Below are 23424 nucleotides of genomic sequence, written 5' to 3'. Positions count from 1 at the left end.
TTATAGGTGTAACAGCAGGTGCACGTCATTGCGCTGGGAAGGACAGGGGTAGAAGTGCACTGACTCTGGCAAAAGAGGTGAGGAAAGTCCTCCTCCTACCTTTCTCCTGTTCTCCAGGACATTCCAGGTCACTCATAAAAAGAAGATCTGGAGAGTCAGAGAAGCACCTCACTCCTTCATTCTTTATTCAATTTTTTTCATTCATTTAGTAATTATTGAGATGTATTATAATATGGAAAACTGTATTAGGTCCTGATGGCAAAAGATAGTATGGTCTGGTTCTAATCTGGTTCAAGAAGCCCCCTGTTTATTAGGGAGACAAAAATACAAGCACTGACATTGCCCTGGGTGGACGAGTTTACAGATCATGAGTGCCAAGGGCCTGAGGGAGTACTCAGCCTAATTCTACTCACAGAATGTGGTAGGATATGAGATGATAGCCACGGCCCCGAGGCGTGAAGGGGAAGCAGGAGTCAGCTGGGCGGGGATTGATGATGGGGACTTGGAGATGACTGGAGTTGAAAAGGGAAAGCGAGACAGTATAGGCCAGAGTGCGAAGACATGAGATAGCATGCTATCCTAAAGAAATGGTAGACAGCTGGGTTTGGCCAGAGCTTCAGTGAGCAGAGGGGAGGAGCAGCCTGTGAGGCCTGGCAAGGAGTCCAGACAAGACCATGACAGCCTGGCACACTGAGACCCCAGGACTGACATGACCAGATGTTCAGGATGATCCTTCTGGGAGCAGATGGTGCAAGCCATGGCAGCATCTCCTTTCTCCACTCCCTACACCTCAGCTGTGTAATTCCTGCAAAGAGGAGAAAATCAGCCTTGAATGCCAGAGTTTTTACTGATCAGACCAATCAAAGCCTTTATTTTGATCCACCACTCTGTAGCATAGACTTAAAAATGGCTTTTCTTCAAAACCTGTGATTTCTCTATTAAAGTATTATTTTACGGGTTCTTCTATAACTGTACCTGGGGCCTAGGAATCATAATTCTGAATTTACTTTGTTTCCTGCTAAAATGAACATTTACATTTAAGTATGACTGACCCTGCAATGCATTAAAAAGTATTTTCACATTTTATCTTTACATGGCACTCTAGGAACTGTGAGGCAGAGATGACTTCCAGCAGGGAGGCCACGTGGTGTAGGGCACCTCCGCCACTGTCTGTACCTACCTTTTCTTTAAAAGCTTTGTTTATTGTCTGTCACTCCGCATGAGAACATATATTTCAGGAGTAGTGACAATGTCTGTTTTATCCATCGCTTCATCCATAATGCTTAGAACACAGATAGGAACCAACAAATGTTTGTTGAATGAATAAATAATAAATGAATGAATGAAAAAGAAGAACCTATATGAGCAAGGAATCTGGGAGAGTTTGGAGAGAGAGAGAAAGTGATGAGGATAGGTAACAAAGGACATAGGAGGACCCTATGAGAAAGGGAAAAAAGAGTTTTATGAAGTGTTACATGGGCCATGAATCGAATCTCCTCTAATTTTTCTTTAAACACGCACATAGAATCGGAATAGGTTTTTAGATTAAAACACCAAAACCGAAATGTTACTATTACAGTTTCCATTTCACAGATGAGAAAATTGAGGCTCGTTCAGTCTGCGAGATGTAGTTAACCCGAACTCAGAACTGAACACTAGTCTCCTGATGCCAAGCCATTGCTTTGCAGGAAAAAGTCTCTGCCTAAAGGAGCAGTCTGAGAGTGACACTGGTGGGAAGGGAGCCCCGTGGAAAAGAGAGAAGGGCAAGGGTGTGAGAGACCAGCCCAGACTCACAGGGTAGGGGACTAGAAACCGTAATTCTACCTAAAACAGGCATATATCATTTGCCGTTGAAATTTGTATAAATAGAGCATGAACTATCCCCTGGAAAACCTTAAACTTACCAAGGGCAACGACCTCAGCACACTATTAAGGACACACAGTGGACTCGGTAAATACCCAGTGAACTGCATTGCTCCTGCACATCCATCTGGGGGGGCCCATATAGCCCTCACTAACTCCTGCCTCCTGGCCCTTTCTCTCCTCCTACCAATCAGCTGAATACCTGCCCCTCCAGAATCTCATTCCCTTTAATTCCCCACTCCTGCCTTCAGGTGTTCAGTGTCTCACACACAGTCCAGGCGCTCAGATGCTACGCTCTGAGAGTTCTGAGCTCTCACCCTTCCCTGGTCTGTACTGTATAACCATTTCAATAAGTTAACTTCCTTAAGGGTAAGATCTACATTTTTATTTCCCAAGCCATGCCAATACTCATGTGCCTAATTCACTGTTTTTTTGTTTTGTTTTGTTTTGTTTTGTTGTTTTGTTTTCACATAACCCTAAATCCTAACAAGGTGTGAGTTAAATGAGGTTTCTGCAAGTGTACCAAAACACTGCAGGACATCCATTCAACAAACTTCTCCCGAGCACCTCCACGGGACAGGCACCACAGGTTCTGGGACAAACGCCACAGCAAATAAGAGACATGATCCCATCCTTGCGCACCTCACAGTCTCATGGGAAAGCATTATAGAGTATGTAAAGAAGTATGATAGGATTGAATTAAGTGATTATTTACTGTTTACCGAATATCTCTTGAATGTGAAAAATGAGGAGTATTAAAAATGGGTAAAGCTGAGGAGTCTAAATGTTTGATTTTGCATCGTGGAAAAAAAATAGCCACTGGAGTCAGATTTAGAATTGAATTCCATTACTTAGAAAGATTCTTAATATAGCCGAGTCTCAGTTTTACCACCTGGAAACTGGGGATAATCATGCAGGTTTGTCGTGAGGATAATATATGCAAACACACAATCCAGTGCCAGACGCTGTAAAGGCTCAGTGCATTGCATGCGGCATCCATTTATTGCAATTTTGTTTCACACCCAGTGTTGGATATGTGAGACTAGAGGCAAAAAAGTTGAATGCAACCTGAAACAGTTTGTCCTTGTTTGAACAGAAAGAGGACTTGCCAGACCCAAAGGTAGTAGACCTGTATGAATTCCGCTTCAGTGACTTCCTCATCACAGAACACGAACTGATTAAGTGTGGACTACGACTGTTTTTTGAAATAAATGTGGTGGAGAAATTCAAAGTACCCGTCGAGGTCAGATGGTCTTTAATGTAAAATACTGACTGATTCTTTTGCTGTACTTTGCTAATGTTTCCTGCAGTTCAAAAGATTAACTTCAGTTTGGATTTTAAATTATCATTAACTTTGTAAATATATCAGCTTAACCCCTGTAAATAAGACCAACCAATCTTTTTAGATAAGATTGTCACAGACCTCTTAACCTTTAGCATTCTGCTCCAAAGTCTGAACGGTGTTGTCTTCTTTTGGTAACAGGTTCTTACCAGATGGATGTACACCGTGAGAAAGGGGTACCGTTCCATCACTTACCACAACTGGCGGCACGGCTTCAATGTGGGTCAGACGATGTTCACTTTGCTGATGGTAGGTACAGAGCTCTAGAAGTCATTGTAAACCTGCACATTTCCCCTTTGAATATGGCGAGAACTGGAGACGGTTCATCAGTTTAGGTCAGTAATTTTGGAATTCATGGACATAATCTCATAAACCCTAACTCCCCTGTAGATGATGCCAGGCATGCGGGTGTCCCTGGGCACTTGGCTGGATTATCACTTTGACGATCATGTAGTTATCTCTTTAAAGGAAATTTCTGTTACCTGCTGGTTTGTTTTTTTCTTTTCAGTTACAGTTGACATACAATATGCTATTAGTTTCAAGTGAACGACATAATGATTACACACTTATATAACTTCCCAAGTGATCACCCCATAAGTCTAGTACCCATCTGACCCAGTACATAGTTATTACAATGTTGCTGACTATATTTCCTATGTTGTACATTATATCCCCATGACTGTTTTTATAACTGGCAATTTGTACTTATTAATCCCTTCTCCTTTTTAACTCATCCCCTCAACTACTCTTTCATCCTGCTGAGTTTTGTAATTGCCCAGAATGAGTTACAATTCTCAACAAGAAATAAAACCAGCTTGCTTTGAAAACAAAGCAGGTCTCCTTCTCCATTGCAGGCAGGACTCACTGCATGCACCGTACAGGTATGTTGATTCAAGTAAATACATATGTAATTTTTAGACAGGAAGACTAAAGAAATACTATACGGATCTTGAAGCCTTTGCCATGCTCGCCGCTGCTTTCTGCCATGACATTGACCACAGAGGCACCAATAATTTGTATCAGATGAAGTAAGTGAACACACGTGGCAAGGTTGACAAGTGCTGATGATGTCTGAAGGTGTCTAAGGGGAGAATGAATGAAAAGCACCTTGCGGGCAGGTTTAGTTGTCAATATCTTTAATCTCCTTTAATCTGGAATCATTCCTCAACATTTTTGTGTCCTTCAAGATGTTGATGTTTTTGAAGAGTCTAGCCCAGTTTTGCAAAATATGATTCAATTTGGATTTGTCTGATTGTTTCCAAATTGCTAGATTCAGGGGAAACATTTTTGGGCAGAAATCCTACATAGAGGATACTGTGTCCTCAGTGCATTGTGTCAGGAGGCTCACAATGTCAATTTGTCCCATCATCTATGAGGTTAAATCAAACTATTTGTGACTAATGTCTAGCTGATCTCTTTATGCAAAGGTACATTTTCTCCTTTGTGTTAATAACTAATCTGTGAGGTGTTACTTTGAAACTGGGTAAATATCTAACTCTCCAGTAACATTTCTTACCAGTGTTTTTAAACCCAAAGGAATTAAAGATACCACTCTTTTCAACTGGAATTGAGCTTTATTCATTTTTTTAAAAATCTCCAGCGCTGACAGAGATTAGGTTTTTGAATACATGTTAAAATTATGATCAATTACAACATGGATCAGACATGGTTCCCTAAGTGGAGTAGCTGCTTTACCAGATCCGTTAGTGACCTGTTGGTGATGCCTCCCCTCCCTAAAGTTCTGCTCTTTCTGAAATAAAATAAAACTTCTCTACTAAGCTGACATCGATATTTCTTATTTCTTCTTTTTTTAAAATTATATATTCCATGTTTCCATAGTGAAGCCTCCACATTATCTATGTTGACCTTTGGCCTCAACCTCTCTGCATCTTTTCTTCTTTTCACCTTTTTATTTGTGACGTCACTTACCCTTCTCAAACAGGAAGAATTGAAGAAAGGCAGAGTACCAAAGACCGAGGTCTCCACTTACACAAATCTGTGACCTAACCGTTAATAAATAGGAAATTTAAGTTTAAATTTATCTCACTGTCTTGGAGGAGAAAAGAAATGTTACTTTACAGTGATTTTCATTTTGATTCTTAGAAATTCTTAATGAACACTTTCTATGCAAATAATGTGTGGCTTCAATGGGTTTGCTCCATGTTCTGTGGGTCATAGTCTAGCACTGTGAGCTCCAGGGAACTTTGTGATTTTACGTGCAGGGGATGAACCAAACTTCCTAGTTTAAACAATTTGATCATTTTAGTCATTCAGCAAAATCAGGGGATTTTAAAAAAGATTTATTGAAAGAGCATTTTCTCGTCTTCTAAATCTAAAAAATCTTTTCCAGTATGTTACTTTCGACCATTTCACAAGCATTAGGAGAGAAGGAGAGGAAAGAAATGAAAAAAGTCCTCAGATAGTAAAGATTCTATATCGCATGGACTTAAGTGGAATCTTTAAAATGATGGCATATCCTTTTCCTCCTAGATCCACATCTCCATTAGCAAGGCTTCATGGATCTTCTATTTTGGAGAGGCACCATCTGGAGTACAGTAAGACTCTACTGCAGGATGAGGTACGTGAGCCTCTATCTAGGGCGGCTCACAGCTCTGGATCAAAACACTAACCCACAGAAAATGCTTGGAAAGAGGATGGCCTTCAGTTATGGAGGCTGACAGTATATACTTTTATTAAAGTCAATTGACAGAAATTGCTCTAGTGCAACAGTTTCTGAACAACCAAGTTGGAAGTAGCTAAGATAAAGGAGAAAAGAGCCATAGAAAGTTACAGAATCTCTGTGGGCCTGTGAAGAAAGAAGGAAAAGCTTATAGTGGATATGAAAAGGCCCTGTGCATCCTAAAGTCTATATAAATGTAAAGAGAAGAAATGGCTACACAGACACTGATTTTCTTATTCATTTATGATCACTTGCTGGAGGGCAGGGTCTGTACCTTTGAGAAAGTCAAGCTTTGGTAGTAGATGCAGGCATGAAATCAGGGTGTAAGACAGAATCAGACAACAGCCATCAGAGAAGTACTGAGAGATCCAGAGGGAGATGTCATAATCAGGAGTGGGCAGGGCATTGAGAAGAAGAGGGACAGATTCAGGGATGGCTTTACACAGGAAGTGGCTTTGAGCTTGATCTTGAATGCCCTTTGATTTGTACATATCATGTGCTACTAACATTCCATGGGAAGTAGTCATTCTTCTCCTCTTTTTCAATTTTATTTAAGGAGTATATAGGCTATGGAAAAGTTGTGGATGTCATCTAATTATACTTTAAAAAAAAAACTCTTGAGAAAGTTCCAAACCAAAACAATTAAAATGAGTCATTTATTAGTGGAGGGGAACACTGTTTTGTCACAGCAGAGAACTTGTTTAGAATCACACATGCTCATTAGGATAAATAAGACCTCTCAAGAGTAGAGCTTTTCTCAGTTTTGATAATAATCTTTTATTAAAGGCTCAGGAGAAGGAATACACAAAAATGTGTCCAAATTTAGAGACAAAACTACATTCTTTGAGGTAATGAAAAGCCAAGTGGGAAAACTATTAAGACAGAGCAACCAGGCAGAAAAATGGAAAAAAGAAAAAAAAATGACTCAAGTGTTTTTAATGGTCTGTGATTGATGCAGCACCCAGACCAACTGTGTCATTTACTGATTTAGCAGGGCAGGGGCAGGCAGGCTTTTAGAAACAGATCCTGGACTTCTTCTCATACTGACCACTCTCTCTGGGGTCAGGGCCCAGGAATCTGCATTTTCAGTAAGAACTTTAATAATTCTGATGTACAGCCAGAACCTCTTCCTGCAGTGGGATTTATGCCATAAATATGATGATAATATCTGTTTTGCAAGAACGAAAAGGAGTAAAAGTGAAAGTAATTCAGAAAGAGTTGTTATTACTCAATTTGTTATGAGTCTTTGTTTTATAGGTTGTGACAATCTTAAATTTTTGAGTCGGAATTTCTATACATCCCACTGATTATGTGATGCCACCTGCAGATTGTGTCAAATATAACTTTTATTATTTAAACTTGCTAAAGGAGAATATGTTTAAAAACTACAGCCAAATATTTAAATGCTTAACACTGGAAGGCTCCTCATATTCTGTATGTTTTTCCCTTCTGAGATTTAAGAGTTTATAACGAGAGTTGTGGATTTTCATCTTAATTTTTTATATGTTATATACTCTGCAGTCTGAACTGGTTTGGGTGGCTATATAAAGGCTTATTATTCTTTCTAAAAAGGAATATTGCATCTCGGTAATCTTTACCACCTTGGTAAGGACCTGTCTACAATGCTATTCAATCTGCTAATTGCAGACTTTTAGGGACTGTAAATAGAGTCGCTAGGCAATGCAATCACGGAGCTTTTTAAAAGCAGGGAAATTGAGTGCTGAAAAAAATGAAATTTTTAGCCATCAGATGTTCTTTTTATATTTTTGGGAGACAATGCAGTTTTTGTTGTTGTTGTTGTTTTTTGTTTGCTTTGTTTTGTTTTTTACTTTTTTGTATACAGAAATATTTACATTAAAAACTTTTAATTTTTTTAAATAAGGGAAATCTTTAGGATTTATCCAGCAATTTTGGCAATTGGTGGGCATGACTCAGACATTTTGTTTTGCATATTATAAGGCTTTGACCTAATGTGTCCTTATGTTCCAGTAGAGTGGGATTCACTGCTTTGAGGATTAGAACCACCTGTATTCTAATCAGATGTAAATCCACTCTTTAACCTGAGTGAACAGCTGGAAAAAAACTTGTTAGTCAAATTTGTGAGAGTATACATTTTAATATTATAATGTATTGTAGAAATGACGAAATAAATTGCTCAGCATAAACAACAGAACCTCTTTAATCTTCAAAACGCTTCCTTATAAAGTGTATGATAATTCTATTTGTGCTTTTCGTACCAACTTCATCTTATACCAAAAAAGGCATGAAAAAGAAATTAAATATTTTGTGTATGGTCACCAGTGAGCTATGAATATGTTGGCAATCTTCTCTTACGGGTATTGCACGTACCACCTCAAACACTAGAACTGCCTGTACCTTCCGTGGCCACCTCAGCTGGGAACCTTCATCGGAATGAATTAAAGCCACTTCTACCTATTTCGATGTGCTACACAGAATTTATGTTTTTATTGCCACTTTAATAGTATGGGGAGAACAAAAATAGACTCTTTTTGTGAGCAAGTGGGGCCTAGCTGGAGTGGGGCAGGGGGTAGGCCTCCTCTCTTGTTCTGCTGCACCTGTCAGTACATTGTGTTTTCAGCACAATTCTCAAGAAAATAAATGAAATATTACATACTTACATATTTTTAATTGATTTAAAAATTGTAAAAATCACACATACCCACTATAAGAATTCAAGCAATAGGAAAAATTTCAAAGACAAATATAAAAAAATCACTGCAAATCTTATTGCTTAGAAATGGGTATCACATTAACATTTGATGAACTTCATTGCAGCCACCCTATGAATATATATACAGGCAGGATAGAGAGAAACAATTTTAGAAAAATGGGAATATATTATCCAAGCTATTTTTTAAAGTCAGAATTATGTTTTTTTATCAGCTTTGTTGTACTATAATATGTGTACAATAAACTGTACCCCTTTAATGTGTACAATTTTGTAAGTTTTTGCAATTTTATAAACCTGGGAAACCCCACCACAATCAAGATACAGAACATCTCTGTCACAATGGTTGCTTATGCCCCTTTGTGGTCCATGCCTGTCTCCACTCTCAGCCCTAAGCAACCATTGAAGTGCTGTTAGTCACTATAGATTAGTTTGAATTTTTTAGCATTTATATAAGTGTAATCATACAATAAGTACTCTTGTGCTAGCTTCTTTCATGCATTATAATAATTTTGATAATTTGTCCATGTTGTTGCATATATCAGGGATTCATTTCTTTCTGTCACTGAGTAGCATTCCATTTGTCTTAAATAAAATGTATATAATTTCACTTGAATTTAACAGAAACATTTTGGAAATTGAAGGAATTGCATCAGATAACTGTCTTTATTGCAAGAGCTATTAGTTCTTAAAGAGCCCTCTAAAATGAATAACAAATGACTATGGGAAATTACGAAAAACTATGGGAAATTATGAAAACTATAGCATTTAGATGTTTGATATTTTAAACTATATGTGTTAACTTTACACTAGCTGTTAACTTCCTGTTATGTATCAAGAAACTGTGTACTTTTACTTCTTCCCACGTCTCCACCTCTGTTTGTAAGGTATTCATTATCATTAGTATTTATTTTACCACTATCAGTATATCTAAAATTCACATCTTGCTCTATAATTTCCATAACCGTTCATTACTAATTCTACTTTTCACTGGGCCCAGTACTTAACATCAGTTGTCTTACCATGGCTCCTCCACTCTTGTTTATTATACTTTGATACACATCTTGATTGGTTAGATTTTTGTCATCTGTCTAAGAGATGCTAATCTAAGTACATGCTTAAGACTATTGCTTGTTACATTTGTTTTTGAAGGTCAGTTTGGCAACATGTAAAGGTCTTGGGTCACACTTTCTTTTTCTTAGAAAGTAGAGGGCCTTGCTCCAATGACTTTTGGCATTAAAGCATTGCCTTGAAAAGGTATATATGGCCAGTCTGATTTTCTCCCTAGTATGTGAATTGCTTTTTCTGCATAGATCCTCAATGACTCTTTATTCTAGTAACTTTACATGAATGTCTTGATGTTTTTCATTCTGCATTGGATTTTTTCTTAACTATGTGTTATATATATCATCTACAGATTTTTTTTTAATTTCAGGGAAGTTTTTTTTCATTGTGTCTTTGAACATTCTTCTAATACACTGGGAACACCAATTATTTATATGTCAAGTCTCCTTTGCCATTCATATCTATTATATTTATAGCCATTTTTATATATTTATTATTTTCCTTTGTGTTTTAATTTCCTCAATCATACGTACTGTGTCATATGCTTCCGTTTCAGTTGTTTACTCAATTGGATAGTGTTTAATGTGGATTTAATCAACTATAATACTTTTATTTTCATCCCATTTTTCTCATTCTACTACTGAGCTTTGCTAGTTCATTTTTTATTTTACTATTATTGTACAATATCCTCTTTGAATTCTTGTGTTTTTGAGACTAAGAATTATTGGTGTAAATTTTTCACGTTTCATAAGTTATTTTCTTTGATATATTTTTCATCTGCCTTTTATTTGTCTTCTTGTTTTTTCTTGAAGTCTGGTGTGTGTGTGTGTGTGTGTGTGTGTGTGTGTGTGTGTGTGTGTGTGTGTGAACAAACTACACTTATTTATTCAGTCATCTATTGAAAACTATTTACATTACTTCTGATTTAGAACTACTATGTAGAGTGCTTCTATGACTATCTAGTACATGTCTTTTCGAGAACATATGTGCACATTGTTTGGTATATGCCCAGGAATGGAATCTTTTGACCATAGGGTGTGCAGATGTTCAGCTTTAGCAGATACTGACAGTTTTCCCAAATGGTTCGACTCATGTACATTCCTATCAACAGTTCATTCTAGTTGTTCTACATCTCTCCAATACTTGGTACTTTCCATCTTTCTCATTTTAGTCATTCTCATGGGGATGCAGTGATATTGCATTGAATTTAACTTATATCAAATTAAATAACATTGTTTAATACATATGAACTACGTTTTCATGTTTACTGGCCTTTTGAAATGCTCATTTTGGGGTTGCTCAACTTTGCTTTCAATTTGATTGATAGGAATTCTTTATATATTCTGGTTTACATGTCTTTTGTTGGATATGTATATTGCAAATATCTTCTGCCTCTCTGTGAATTGCCTTTTTACTCTCTCAATGGTGGATTTCAATGACCAGTCTTAATTTTAATATAGTCCAATTTGATCATTTTTTTAAGATTGGTTCTTTTTTACCCTCTTAAAAGAATTTTTGCCTACTCAAGACCATGGAAATATTTTTCTCTAAAAGTGGTATTATTCTACTTTTCTCATTTATATCTACAGTCCTTTTACAAATTAATATAAATGATGTGAGGTAAAGATTAAGATACATTTTTCTTTCCATGTGGAAATCCAGTTGACCCAGCACCATTTACTGTAAAGGTCACCCTTTTCCCACTACACTTAAGTGACACTTTTGTCACAAATCAGATAATTGCATAGGTGTGACTATTTCTGCACTCTGTTCTATTCCACTGTCCAGTTTGTTTCTCCTTCGTCAATACCATGTTATCTTATTTACTATAACTTTATAGTAAGTTTTGATTTCTTAAAGTCTAAATTCTCCAGCTTTGTTCTCCTTCAAGATTGCCTTGGCTTTTATTAACCCTTTGCACTTCCATATGAATTTTAAAAGCAGTTCGTCAATTTACAAAAGCACAGACATACACAAACCTGTTGGTATTTTGGTTGGAGTTGCATTGAGTCTATAGATTCTTTTTCATTCTTGTGGTCTTTTTGGAGAGGTTTTATGCTGTTTCCTTTTGAAAATTACTCATCCCTTAGCGGAACCAGCTATCTGTTGAAGAATTCTGTTGGAGGAAGGGCAGGGATGAGCTGAGGAAATCTTCAGCTCCTGATTTATTGTCTCAAACACTGTCTCATCAATTCTATTTCCTTTGTCTGGGGAACACACTTCTTTGATTTTGGCTGAGGCTCATCTTGAACAAAGTCCACAAGTTACAGGCTCTCTGTGTTATGATGTAGCCACTGATGTCTGCCTTCTCCCTTCACTCTTGTTACTTATGGCTAACTTTTTGTTCTAGGAGACTAAGTAGTTGGAGTCAATACAAATGTATACCAGCATAGCTTTTGCATCAACTTCTCTCCTGCTGTTCTGTAGTGTCAAACTAGGTCTTTGAGGGATATCCTTACTTCTGTGTGCTGTCAATATACTGAGACCCTTTGCTCTAATTAAAGGATCACTGGCTTTGTCTTCCATTATTTAAAAAGCACTTGCATGTGTCTATATGTGTTTACTCCTGAATTTTCCCCAAAATGTTTAATGGAGCTTCACAAAATACATTTAACACTAAAGAAAAAGAAAATAAAGGCTAATGGAAAAAGATTTTTTAATGTATGTAAAGGCCCAAAATGTACACAATGAGGTATAAACATTTATTAGACATGGGCTACAATCTGGTCAAGAGCTTTCCAGCATCTAACATAAAAACAGAAGCAGTTTATGAATGGTAAATGTACAATGCAAAATATATATGACTTACAGTTGAATTGTACACTGGAATCTTACTGGATTTCGTTAATAATGTCACCATAATAAAAAATTAAAAAATTTAAAAATTTTAAAATAATAATAATATGGTGAGGTGCCTGCTCCACCTCACCATATTGAAAGATGTACAGTGGCCCCTACTGGCTTAAATTCTAATTAAAAACTGTGCAATAGGTAAAACAAACAAACAAACAAACCAAAAAACGGAAGCAGTATCTTTTATATGAACCTATATCCATAGCTTTAAAAGAAACCACTTAGAAACTCTTCCTTTAAGAATGTTAGCTGTAAAAGGAAGGGGATAAAAAAATACAGAATTAAGAAAGGGTTTTTCAATTAATAGACTTGTACATGTTTTTAGATCAAAGTGAAAATGAGTGAGAAAAAAAGCTGAGAGTGAAATTCAGGTGTATTGTGCCAAGTATAAAAAGGTAGTACTGAAAAGTTGAATGTATACCCTTTTTCCTTAATTATACCACTTTTAAAAGTATGTCATTTTAAAAAATCCAATATTGATTACTTTGTAAAGTAAAAGAAATTTTGACAATCTATCAGCTTTAATACAGCTGTTTTTTTTTAAATTTTGATTTAAAATTTAAATCAAAATTTAAATTTTGACTTAAATGGAGTACAACAGGGTTAGTCATATTTATTTTTATATTTCTCTTTATATGTAGCTTTTTCTCTCACACATATGTATACTTAGCTAATAGCAACAGGTATCCAGGTTCACAAATATAAGAAACATACATTAAAATAATTGGTGCATAAAAAATAAATATTGATTTATTTGGTCAATGGTTAAAGATTATGTACTCTGTACAATCTGACACTTGGTTAAGAAGTTAGAGAAAGGAAGTTCTATTCTATGGGTTATTTATTTAAATTCAATAGCCTGTTTTGCTTCTCACCCACCCCCATTCTATAATGATTTTATTTTGCTCTTTTTTATATAACTTTTTGTTTAATTTTATTTTTTAAAATTACATATATTTAAGGTGTACAAAATGATGTTTTGATATACATAGTAAAATGATTACTAGTCCAGCTAATTAACATATCCATCTCTTTATACATTTACCTTTTTGTGTGTATGTGGTGAGAACTCCTGAGATCCACTCTCTTAGCAAATTTTCAGTATACAATAAGTATTAAAATGATTCATATGTTGACATTAATTTGTCTACAGACTTAAGGCATGCCCCTCATTTTCCCTCCTAGTACAGCAATCAAGGATGACTTTAAATGTCATTGGATCTGCAAAGTATATGTCAGAATCACATAATATACATTACTTTCAGAAGATAAAAATGTACATTGACAAATAAAGACAGTGACTCACTGAAATAAACATGCCATTGAGTCACCACCAGTCCAAAGGAAGGCCATCATGGTAATAAAATAAGGGACAGGTTAAGTGGGATTAAAATTACAAATGCCCACTTACTGTTTTTTTTCATCCTGGCTAATCCAGACCAGTTTGAAAATAGCCTATATCCAGAAGATTTGGTCCAGAGATTATGGACTGATGTGTCCAAGGGGCTGCTGTGAACTGTTTCAAGAAGTTGATTTTGGTCTAGACAAACTTTATTTTGATTTACTGTACTTTGGAGTGTTCAACAGCCATTTCTTTATTCTATCAATTTAAAAAGACTAACTATAGTAGCTATTACGAACTCATTATTTTAACAAAAAATATCACAGCTTCCTTTTCCATGACTTATGTCTGCTATGTAAAATACCCTTTTTCTTGTCCTGTAAGTTGTTATAAAAATATGACTTAAGTGAAGGTTTATATAATAAATAGTATACTATGTACCTAAAACTTGAGTTCTTGTCTCTGTCTTGCTTTCTAATATTTTGAAATTACCTGGAATGACAGAGAGCCATATTTGGTCCTGGGTTTGCAATTCTATTTTAACCTGGAGCTAGCCTCAAAACTTTATATAAAACAATGATACAGCCATTGTAGCAATTTATAGTTTTAAAATGCATTTGTTATCATCTCATATGAGTCAACATTCCACAAATATTTATTAACCATAGACTAAGTGCTAGGCAGTTAGGCAGGGTAGCTGTTATTATCCCCATTCGTGAGAGCAAATACAGATGTTAAGTGACATGTCCAGGATTATACAACTACCAAGTGGTGAATCTGGGAACTGAACCTGGAGTCATTGTTGAAAGGCAGTGTAGTGCCATGCTGCATTGGTTTAGATACCAGTGCTGCCATGTACTCACTGTTTAACCTTGAGCAAGTAATTTAACTGTGTTGTGGTTTGTTGTGAGATTAAGAATATTTATAAAGCACTTAGAACAGTGCCTGGTAAGTTGTAAGTATCATGTGTTTGCTATTATTATTTGGTGCTTAGTTCAGTATTCTTTTCTACATTATGCTACCCCTAACTCTACATAAGTTAATAGCATATTTCTTCTTTTTTTCTAGTGGAACTTTTCTGTATTTCATAACTGTCAACTTCATTTGGCAAAACCACTATACATCCATCCTTTGGCCTCTATGCCTTAAATGGTTTATTTAGACCAACTTGTTTTATACTCTGGTTTTTTAGAACACTAAGTAATGAATAAGATCCACATATGAAGAGGTTATTAGTTAAGTCTTCTTCAAACATAACTGCAAAAAATGATTTTAAGAACAACTTGGGAGGATTTCATTATTTTTCCTACATACACGACTACTAGCGTAATTTGCAGTTTTTAAATTTTCCAATAGTTTCTATGATCACTCTGAAATTACCTGGTAGATGATTCAACATGTCTAACAATTGGATATCTATCAGACCTTCTTTGTTAAAGCTCTTCAATTAATAAAAGCAATTCTTTAATATATTATCATTTTTAAATGGTCCCAGAAGAAAACACTTATTTATTCCCAAATCTCATACATTGATTACATAAACATTTGCTAATAATATCTATTCCTATAGCTTAAATTAAATTATTATTCAAAGTAGAGAGGTTTCTAAATTCAAGAGATAAAAATTGAAAGCAGAACAGTGAAAGAACTAGTATTTCTTCTTTCTATAAGAGAATAATCTTAATTTTTGTTAAGCATAGTTTGGTTTGTTTGTTGAATCAAAGGCAAATTAACGATTGCACTTTATTGTGAATTTTCATCTTACAGAGTTTAAACATCTTCCAGAACCTAAATAAACGCCAGTTTGAAACAGTTATTCATTTGTTTGAAGTTGCAATAATAGCAACTGACCTGGCTTTATATTTCAAGTAAGTACAGAACTTCCTTATACTGCCTTCCATAAATGATCCATTGCATTGAAGTTGAAAGGCAATTATTCACATACATATTTATTCATTTTCCTTTTGGATTATCAGTAGAATACCTTCAAGATGACTGACCATGAATACACTAGACATCTAGAAATATATTTTAAAAATCTAAGCCCCTAATACTAAGTAATTTATTATCTGAAGAAGTTCGAATTGAAGAATATTCAGCAAAATTGGTGCATTGTCAGAAGAGTGATCCCACAAAACTTTACAAGGTAGAGTTGTGTCCTGGTGGATTCACCATGGTCTGGAGTCCGACATTTGATCCTGTCAGAGGGAGACAAGGATCTTGATGATACTGATACATATTAATCAGACTCACAGAATTCTGAGCAGCGTGCCAGCCTATTTTTAATAATAGTTACCAAGGAGACTAGACATGCCAAGCTTCTGCGTATTTTCTTATCAGGGAACCATAAAATTGCTTGGTGAAAATCAATTAGAACAAAGAGAACCAGTTATAAGATCAAAATATTTAATGACTTGGATGAATGATCCTTCTTAATTAAAAATTTAATTATTAAGTAGTTCAAACATGAGGCAGATACTTAGAATAATATAAATGATACCCACATATCCATAACCCAAATTCAACAAATGTTAAGATTTTGCCACAACTGTCTTAGGTCTCTCTTTTATTTTTTAAGAAGAAAAAAATGATGAAAGTGAGGCCTCCCACCCCGACTCCACCATAAAAACCCCTCCCCTCTTCCTCACAGATATCACCATCCTGATGTTGATGTGTATTTGTCCTTTCCATACATGTTTTAATATGGCATTTTGAAGTGTATCTTAAAATTTTCCATAAATGGTATCATACTTTCCATGCCTCTCTGCAACTCACTTTTTTCACATTTTTTTTTAAAGATTTACCTTGGTGGTAATTGGAGATCCAGTTCCTTCATTTTAAGTGTATATGCAACTACATGAATATACATAATTAATTTAGCTGTTCTTCTATTTATATTATTTCTAATTTTTCATCATTGCCTATATTAGATTATCCTTTTATATATATATGAGTTTCTCTAAAGTACATACCTAGAAATGGGATTGCTGTAGGGTTTGCATATTTTCAATTTTACACCACATTGAAAACTACACCCCTGGGTCATTGTGGCAATTTAAACTCCCACCAGTGGTATACAAGAGCTCTTGTTATCCCCTATCTGGACTGCTCCTGATTTGGACACATTTAAATCTACTTATTTATTTTGTTAAGCTGAGTGTGAGATGTTATCTTATTGTTCAAATTTGTGTTTTCTTGTTTATCAGTGGGCTTGGAAATCTTTTCATGTATTTTGGGTCCCAATTTTTTTTATTGGTTTTGTGCTTTATAATATCTCATCACAGCTTGTGGCCTTTATGTTATGATCTCTTCTTTCACATGTAACTTTTAGCTGTAATGTCTTCAAACTTATCAGGTTTTTTCCCTTTACGGCTTATGCTTTTTCTGTCTGAAACTCTTGCTACGCTAAGATTACATGACCATTCCCTGTTCTCCTATCCCCTGGTCTCTTAAATACATTATGCGAACATATGATGCAAAGTGGGAACGTGAAATCGAAAACACATATTAAAGATACCTTTTTATTTCTGGTCTTATATGCTAAAACTATTGCATAGCTGTATCTTTTTTAGGAAGAGAACCATGTTTCAAAAAATTGTTGATGCCTGTGAAAAAATGGAAACTGAAGAAGAGGCCATCAAATATGTAACCATTGATCCGACCAAAAAAGAGATTATCATGTGAGTAGTTAGAATTTTATTCCTGTTTTGTAAAAAAAATAACTTATTTTGTATTTCTTTCTATTTTAACAATTTTCATTTTCTTCCAAAGGGCAATGATGATGACTGCATGTGATCTGTCAGCTATAACCAAGCCCTGGGAGGTACAAAGTCAGGCAAGTACAGTTATATTTTCTGTCACACTCTCAGGCATTGTATAGGTCCCATGTAAAAGTGAGCATGAAGATATCTGGCAACCTCAGAATTTTATTATAGCTATCAATTATATGACTATAATTTTATAAGCAATTATCTTTCATTATCCTAAACTTGTCCTCTCAAACAATTAGTTTATAATTTAAAAAGAAGAAAAGAAGAACTTGAGAAGTTAAGACAAAAGTAAAATGTTCCCTGGTGGGTTTCTGTTAATAAAGAATGGCAAATAGCTTTCAAGAGCTCACACATGTAAGACAATAGGTCTTTTTCATCAGGCCCAGAACAAGACAAATAGTGGAAATACTGGAAAGAAAATGCTTTCTTGAAAGAATTCCTTATTACTGAATAGGCTGTAAAGAGTTTATATACAATTATTCAAGGATTGTCTGATTTTTTTTTTCAATGGAGGCACAAGAGACAAAGATGAATCATTAGTGCTTTCCTCTATCAAGAGCGGCTCCTACAATCTTTTCTTCAATGTGCTATCAATTATTAGAAGGCACTGTGAGTTCATGTTTATCAGTGCCTTCCACAGAAGTTCTCACCAACCTTGAATAGTGAGAGTAGGGAGCCGCTAGTTTACCACTGGATTTCTTACTAGTTAATTGGATGAAAGAAGCTTCTTTTTCTCTCAGTAACTACTAGGAAAAACTCTAAGCAGAAGAGAGGCCACAATTCACTGGGTTCAATTATAACTGTGGATTGTGTTTGTAAAGATAGAATAATTAGAACCATCAAGTCCAAAACCAAATACTTGTGCTCCTTCCACCCTGACATGCCTGTGTTTCCTCCTCTATTCTTCATCCATACAATCACTCAAGCCGGAAACGTAGAGTCTTGCTTGAGTCCATCCTCCCTGTTTCAAAATCATTCCTGCCTATCAGCCTTGCTACAACCTCCATTCAACTCAGCCTCCCAAGTGATCCTTTCTCATCATCAACTCCCTAACCTTCTTCTGTGCTGCTGTTGGGACTGTTTATAAACAGAGCTCTGCTCAGCCATTCTACTGCTTAAACACCTTCTGAACTCACGGTTGCTGGAGGTTTTCAAGCTTTTTAAAAATAAGTCAAGTCCATTATCCCCCCACAAAAAGTTATACACAGATTGCTTTATAAAAGAAAAAAAGTAACATTACTTTAGCTTAAATCTCTCTTAGCCTCCACCTTCTCGGGCTGCTAGTGCAGGAATCCTAGGGCTCAAGGGGTAAGAACCAGTGGCCTAGAGAATCTAGTTCAAACTTCCCAGCAAAGCTTACATGGCCAGTCACTATCTGTCCTTAACTTACACTCCCCGGTTCATTTCTCATCACTCTCTCCCATGTCACTGCCTCACACTCTAAGCTCTTACTCACATAAGCTCTGGACATTCAATTTTATCTGCATACAGTCTTCCCCACTTTACCTGGCAAACTACTATTCATCCTCAATAACAACATAAAGGCAGCCTCCCTCTTCTATGAAACTTATCTTTACTCCCTTCTCCTTGATCCATAGCACTTCATACTATCACTGCTATAGCGCTTACCACACTGCTGATATGATTGTCTTCACTAGACTAAGAGCATCTTAAAGAAAAGGGGCACATCTTTTTTTGTTGTTGTTAGCAAGCTAGTTTTATTGAAAGCGAAAATATATTCTTAAAAGGGAGAGCCGGCTGCAAAGAGAGGTCAGCCAAAAATGTCATATCTTATTCCTCTTGGCAAGCCTGGCTCATGCCTATGTAAGTCAGCTAGTAGGTGTTCAATAAACTTGATATTGTGTTTTTTTTAAACCGTATAAGTTCACCGTCAAATATCTGCACACTGTAATCAAGTAAAGCCGTGTTCCAGTCTCTGTGTGCATATGTGTGAGTGTGTGTGTACATGCACACGTGCAGATTTATGTTAGATGCTAATAAATAAGCAGGACAAGAGGAGGACTTGGGAAGCTTTAGAGCTTGAAGCATAATGTAATGGAATTAAACATGTTCCCATCTCCCCTTTTTATTGTTGAGAGGTGGAGGCAATAGCAAATAGCAGGGAGGCACTCCCAGAATGAGTCTGGAACACTGAAGTAGGAAGAGAAATTTCTCTTTCCCATTTCAACAGAATCTATAAATGACATCTTTTTAAAACCAAAGAGCATATGGTATGACAATACCGCAAATGTTAACTATAAACCCTATTCTTAAATGTCACTCATATTAATAAAATGCATATTCTCTATTAATAGGTTGCTTTCATGAACCAAGTCTTTCTTATTTGCAGGTAGCACTTCTGGTTGCAAGTGAATTTTGGGAACAAGGAGATTTGGAGAGAACAGTGTTGCAGCAACAACCTATTGTAAAGACCTTGACATAAAAATGCACTAGTTATTAAAAATTATCGATACGAATCAGTCTATTTTGTTCACTGAGCCTTAGAAAAATATCTTTAAAGGATTTATTTCTCTTTCCAGCCTATGATGGACAGAAACAAAAAAGATGAACTACCTAAACTTCAAGTTGGATTTATTGATTTTGTTTGTACTTTTGTATATAAGGTAAGTAAACAAATTATTTGAGAAAAATATATAATCATCTAGATGAGAATTTTTCTTTCAAACTGTAACCAAAATAAAAAAGGCACTTACATGGAAAGCCATGAGGGGTCTTCCCTATTTCTCCAAAGTATTGTCTTAATCTCTCATTCAGGGCTGGAATAAAAGGAGAGACAACTCGGACATGAGCAAATTGAACAGACTGATTTAAGCAGGCAAGGAAGACAGCACTTGTCTTTCCTCATTTCCAAGGCACTGAATTAGCTCATTCTTGCAGCTCTGAGTGCTGCAACAATTCCTTACAGCTTCCTGCATATAAAAGTACTGAATAGGTAGTTTTTGACCTAAAATTCTCTGTAGGAGTTCTCACGATTTCACAAAGAAGTCACACCAATGCTGAATGGTCTTCAGAATAACAGAATCGAATGGAAATCCCTAGCTGATGAATATGATGCAAAGATGAAGGTAATCGAAGAGGAGGTGAAAAAGCAGGAAGAAGGAAACACAATCGAAAAAGGTTAGATGGAATTTGTTTTGCTTCTTGTAAGTAGCCAGAAGTCAGGCAGAGCTTAACCTCACATGACAAAAGCACAAAAAGTAAATACTAACAGGGGACTTGCTATACACACTGGGTTATTTTAAGAAGCTTCTTAGTGGTTTTCAGGTATTTTCCCCCAAAAACAAGATCTTATGTATAATTCCAGATGGAATTGACTGGTCCGGCTAAAGCAGGGGTTGGGGCTTGGCTTCTTCATTCACTCCAGAAGGTAGCTCCTGAGGTATCTCTGCAGAGTAGTGAAGTTTTAGAAATATGAAAGCCATAGTATTGGTGAGATCCAGGTTAGGTGAGAAAGCGATTTTAGTTCCAACACATGCATTAACTGTGAGACTTTGAGCGACTTGCTTAACCTGAGCTTAATACTCCTTTCTATATAATGACAAAATTTTATACATCTCCTAGAAAATTTAAGGAAGCCCTACATGTAAAATAAGGAATGAGGTGACTTGATGGGTACACTAATGCTGCCTGTGCCTCAAATATCTCCATACAATCGTTTTTCCTGATGAAATTTCTACTCCTAAAGTCACTATTAGGTTTAACCCATTTGCCGTTTAGAAAAAAAAAATGCAGCTCACTGCCAGCATTAATTTCTTATAAACACGCTCTTTGAGGCTGAAGCAAATCTGACTGGTTCTCAGTGTGAAAATAAAATATAAAAACTGTTCTTGGAGTTATTTCTAAATGGAACTTGTCTCTCAGCCTAATGTAACAGAAATGTGTACATAAATTGGATTCACCAAACAAATCTTTGGCTAACTGTTTGAGAACGATGTTAACATCGCAAGTAGGAATGCTACGTTTTCTAGGATTTGACATTTTCAGCGACCAAGAATTACTGTATTTTGTAAATAGAAATACCACTACTAAAACCAGAATGCTATAAATAGAATGATGTTATTTGTTTCCAAAGACTATCAATATACTAGAGACAAACGAAATAACAAAAGCGAAATATTTTGTGGCAAACTTTGGGGGTATGGTTAGGACTATAATCCATGAGTTATCTGGGGGTAAACACTGCAGTTGCAAGCACGCTGCTGGCAAGTATTCTTGGGGCAAATGGGAAATGGGTTAACATTTTCGGAAAGCCTCTGTTAAGATGCTCAGATCAACCACTAGTTCAACAGATGTCTCAAAATGTCATCTTTAAAGTGGAATGCTAATGTGATGGCTTCATATTTTGTCTTGAGAGTTCAGCACTCAAAAAAAAGGTTTTGTAGGAAATTCTTATAGTTTGACAAAGAAATCATCTCTATCTGGAAAGGCCTTATAAAATGGAAGATACATTTCTTTTAGAAGGTTCTATTATGTTCATACAGACTTCATAGAGGAAGAAAGTATTTTGCTTAAAAGGTTAAGGTTGTCTTTTAACAGAATAAAAATAGAAGTTTCTGACTCCTTGAAATCCATTCACTTACGTACTTATCAGGTGTCTATTTGGTACAAGGCCTTCTGTGTTAGGTCCTAGGGAACATGGAGTTCTTACTTCACAGATCTTACCATCTGGGAAGGAGCTGTATATTAAACCATAAATGAATAATTGGTTATCTAACTATATAATAGAGAGGTGACATGAGGTGTACACGTGGGGCAGAGGGGCAGGCTTTCCTGAAGAAGGATGATTATGCTAAACACTACACACAGTAGTCTTTGGCTAAGCAAAGAGTAGGGGTTGGGAAGGAACAGAATATGTACAAAGGACTTGAAGAGGTAATAAGCTTGGTGCAACTGAAGAACTTAGAGTGGTGTAGCTGAAGTCTAGAGAGAGAGAAGGCAAAGTACCAGATGAAGCTGGTAATGTAGACAGCTCTGCCAGATAGTGTGTTGCCTTGAATGCCTTGCTAAGGATTTGTCCTCCAGAAGAGTAATGGAAAGTCATTAAAGGGATTTAAATAGGAGAGAGATAAAATCTAATTTGCACTTCAAAAAGATGACAAAAGTGGAATTTTACTGAGCAAGTGAAAGCAGGTTATTTCTTAACACAATTAAATTTTATCTTTATCTCAATTTTATAAACAGAATATCAGGTCCTTTAAGTGGCTCCTGACATTTTTTTAGTATCCACTGTATTGGACATGGATCTTCTATATGTGCATAAAAAATTACTACTGAAATTTTTTCCTACTACACTGAGAAGTCTCTGTGAACTAGGAACATCACATCTCCAGGCAACAAGCTTTGTGCCTGGCACAAAGCAACCACTCAGATTCCCAGATTGTGTAGTACACTGGTTCTCTTTGAGAAACAGATGCTGTAACTGGCTAATCATTTATTAGATTCTATTTTTTAGATGGAATGGTTCTGAGCATGAATTCAAGTTTTTAAATGGTCAAATCTTTAATATCTGCTGTAAGTTAAAACTATTAGGCTATAAAGTTGATGCTAATATGTTTGAATAAAAATACTATATATCCACTGATTCCCAATATCATGTTTTTCCTTTTGACTAGCTACAGAAGATTCAGGAGGTGATGACAAAAAGTCCAAAACATGTCTAATGTTGTAATGTAATCCAGTTGGCATAAATGTCAAATATTGTTTGCACTTTTGAAGAAAAACAGAAAATATTTTTTAAAACTGCAGCAAATTTTATTCAGCAAACCATCAACCAGCAGAGTAAAAGGAGCTTCAGTTGTG

The 23424-nt window shown here is 35.9% G+C and overlaps 1 protein-coding gene across 2 annotated transcripts in view; it reads left to right on the top strand.

Moving 5' to 3' along the window:
• The window catches only part of PDE6C (phosphodiesterase 6C), a 41492-nt gene extending 18199 nt beyond the window's left edge, over positions 1-23293 (top strand). Inside the window, exons 12-22 of one of the 2 annotated variants that reach the window (XM_006925942.1) lie at positions 2960-3106; positions 3347-3454; positions 4124-4233; positions 5696-5783; positions 15602-15702; positions 17407-17514; positions 17606-17669; positions 19955-20029; positions 20145-20228; positions 20586-20742; positions 23238-23293. In XM_006925942.1, coding sequence (XP_006926004.1) covers positions 2960-3106; positions 3347-3454; positions 4124-4233; positions 5696-5783; positions 15602-15702; positions 17407-17514; positions 17606-17669; positions 19955-20029; positions 20145-20228; positions 20586-20742; positions 23238-23293 — 1098 coding nt within the window. Of the gene's footprint in view, positions 1-2959; positions 3107-3346; positions 3455-4123; positions 4234-5695; positions 5784-15601; positions 15703-17406; positions 17515-17605; positions 17670-19954; positions 20030-20144; positions 20229-20585; positions 21083-23237 lie in introns of those variants that run through there. The other variant, XM_025042302.1, reaches the window with a different exon arrangement.
• The last annotated feature ends 131 nt before the right edge of the window (positions 23294-23424 follow it).

The sequence above is a fragment of the Pteropus alecto genome, unplaced genomic scaffold, assembly GCF_000325575.1.
Source record: "Pteropus alecto unplaced genomic scaffold, ASM32557v1 scaffold88, whole genome shotgun sequence".
In the NCBI taxonomy this organism is placed as follows: Eukaryota; Metazoa; Chordata; class Mammalia; order Chiroptera; family Pteropodidae; genus Pteropus; species Pteropus alecto.
Note: the sequence above shows the minus strand (reverse complement) of the source record. Positions and strands in the feature narration are given on the sequence as shown.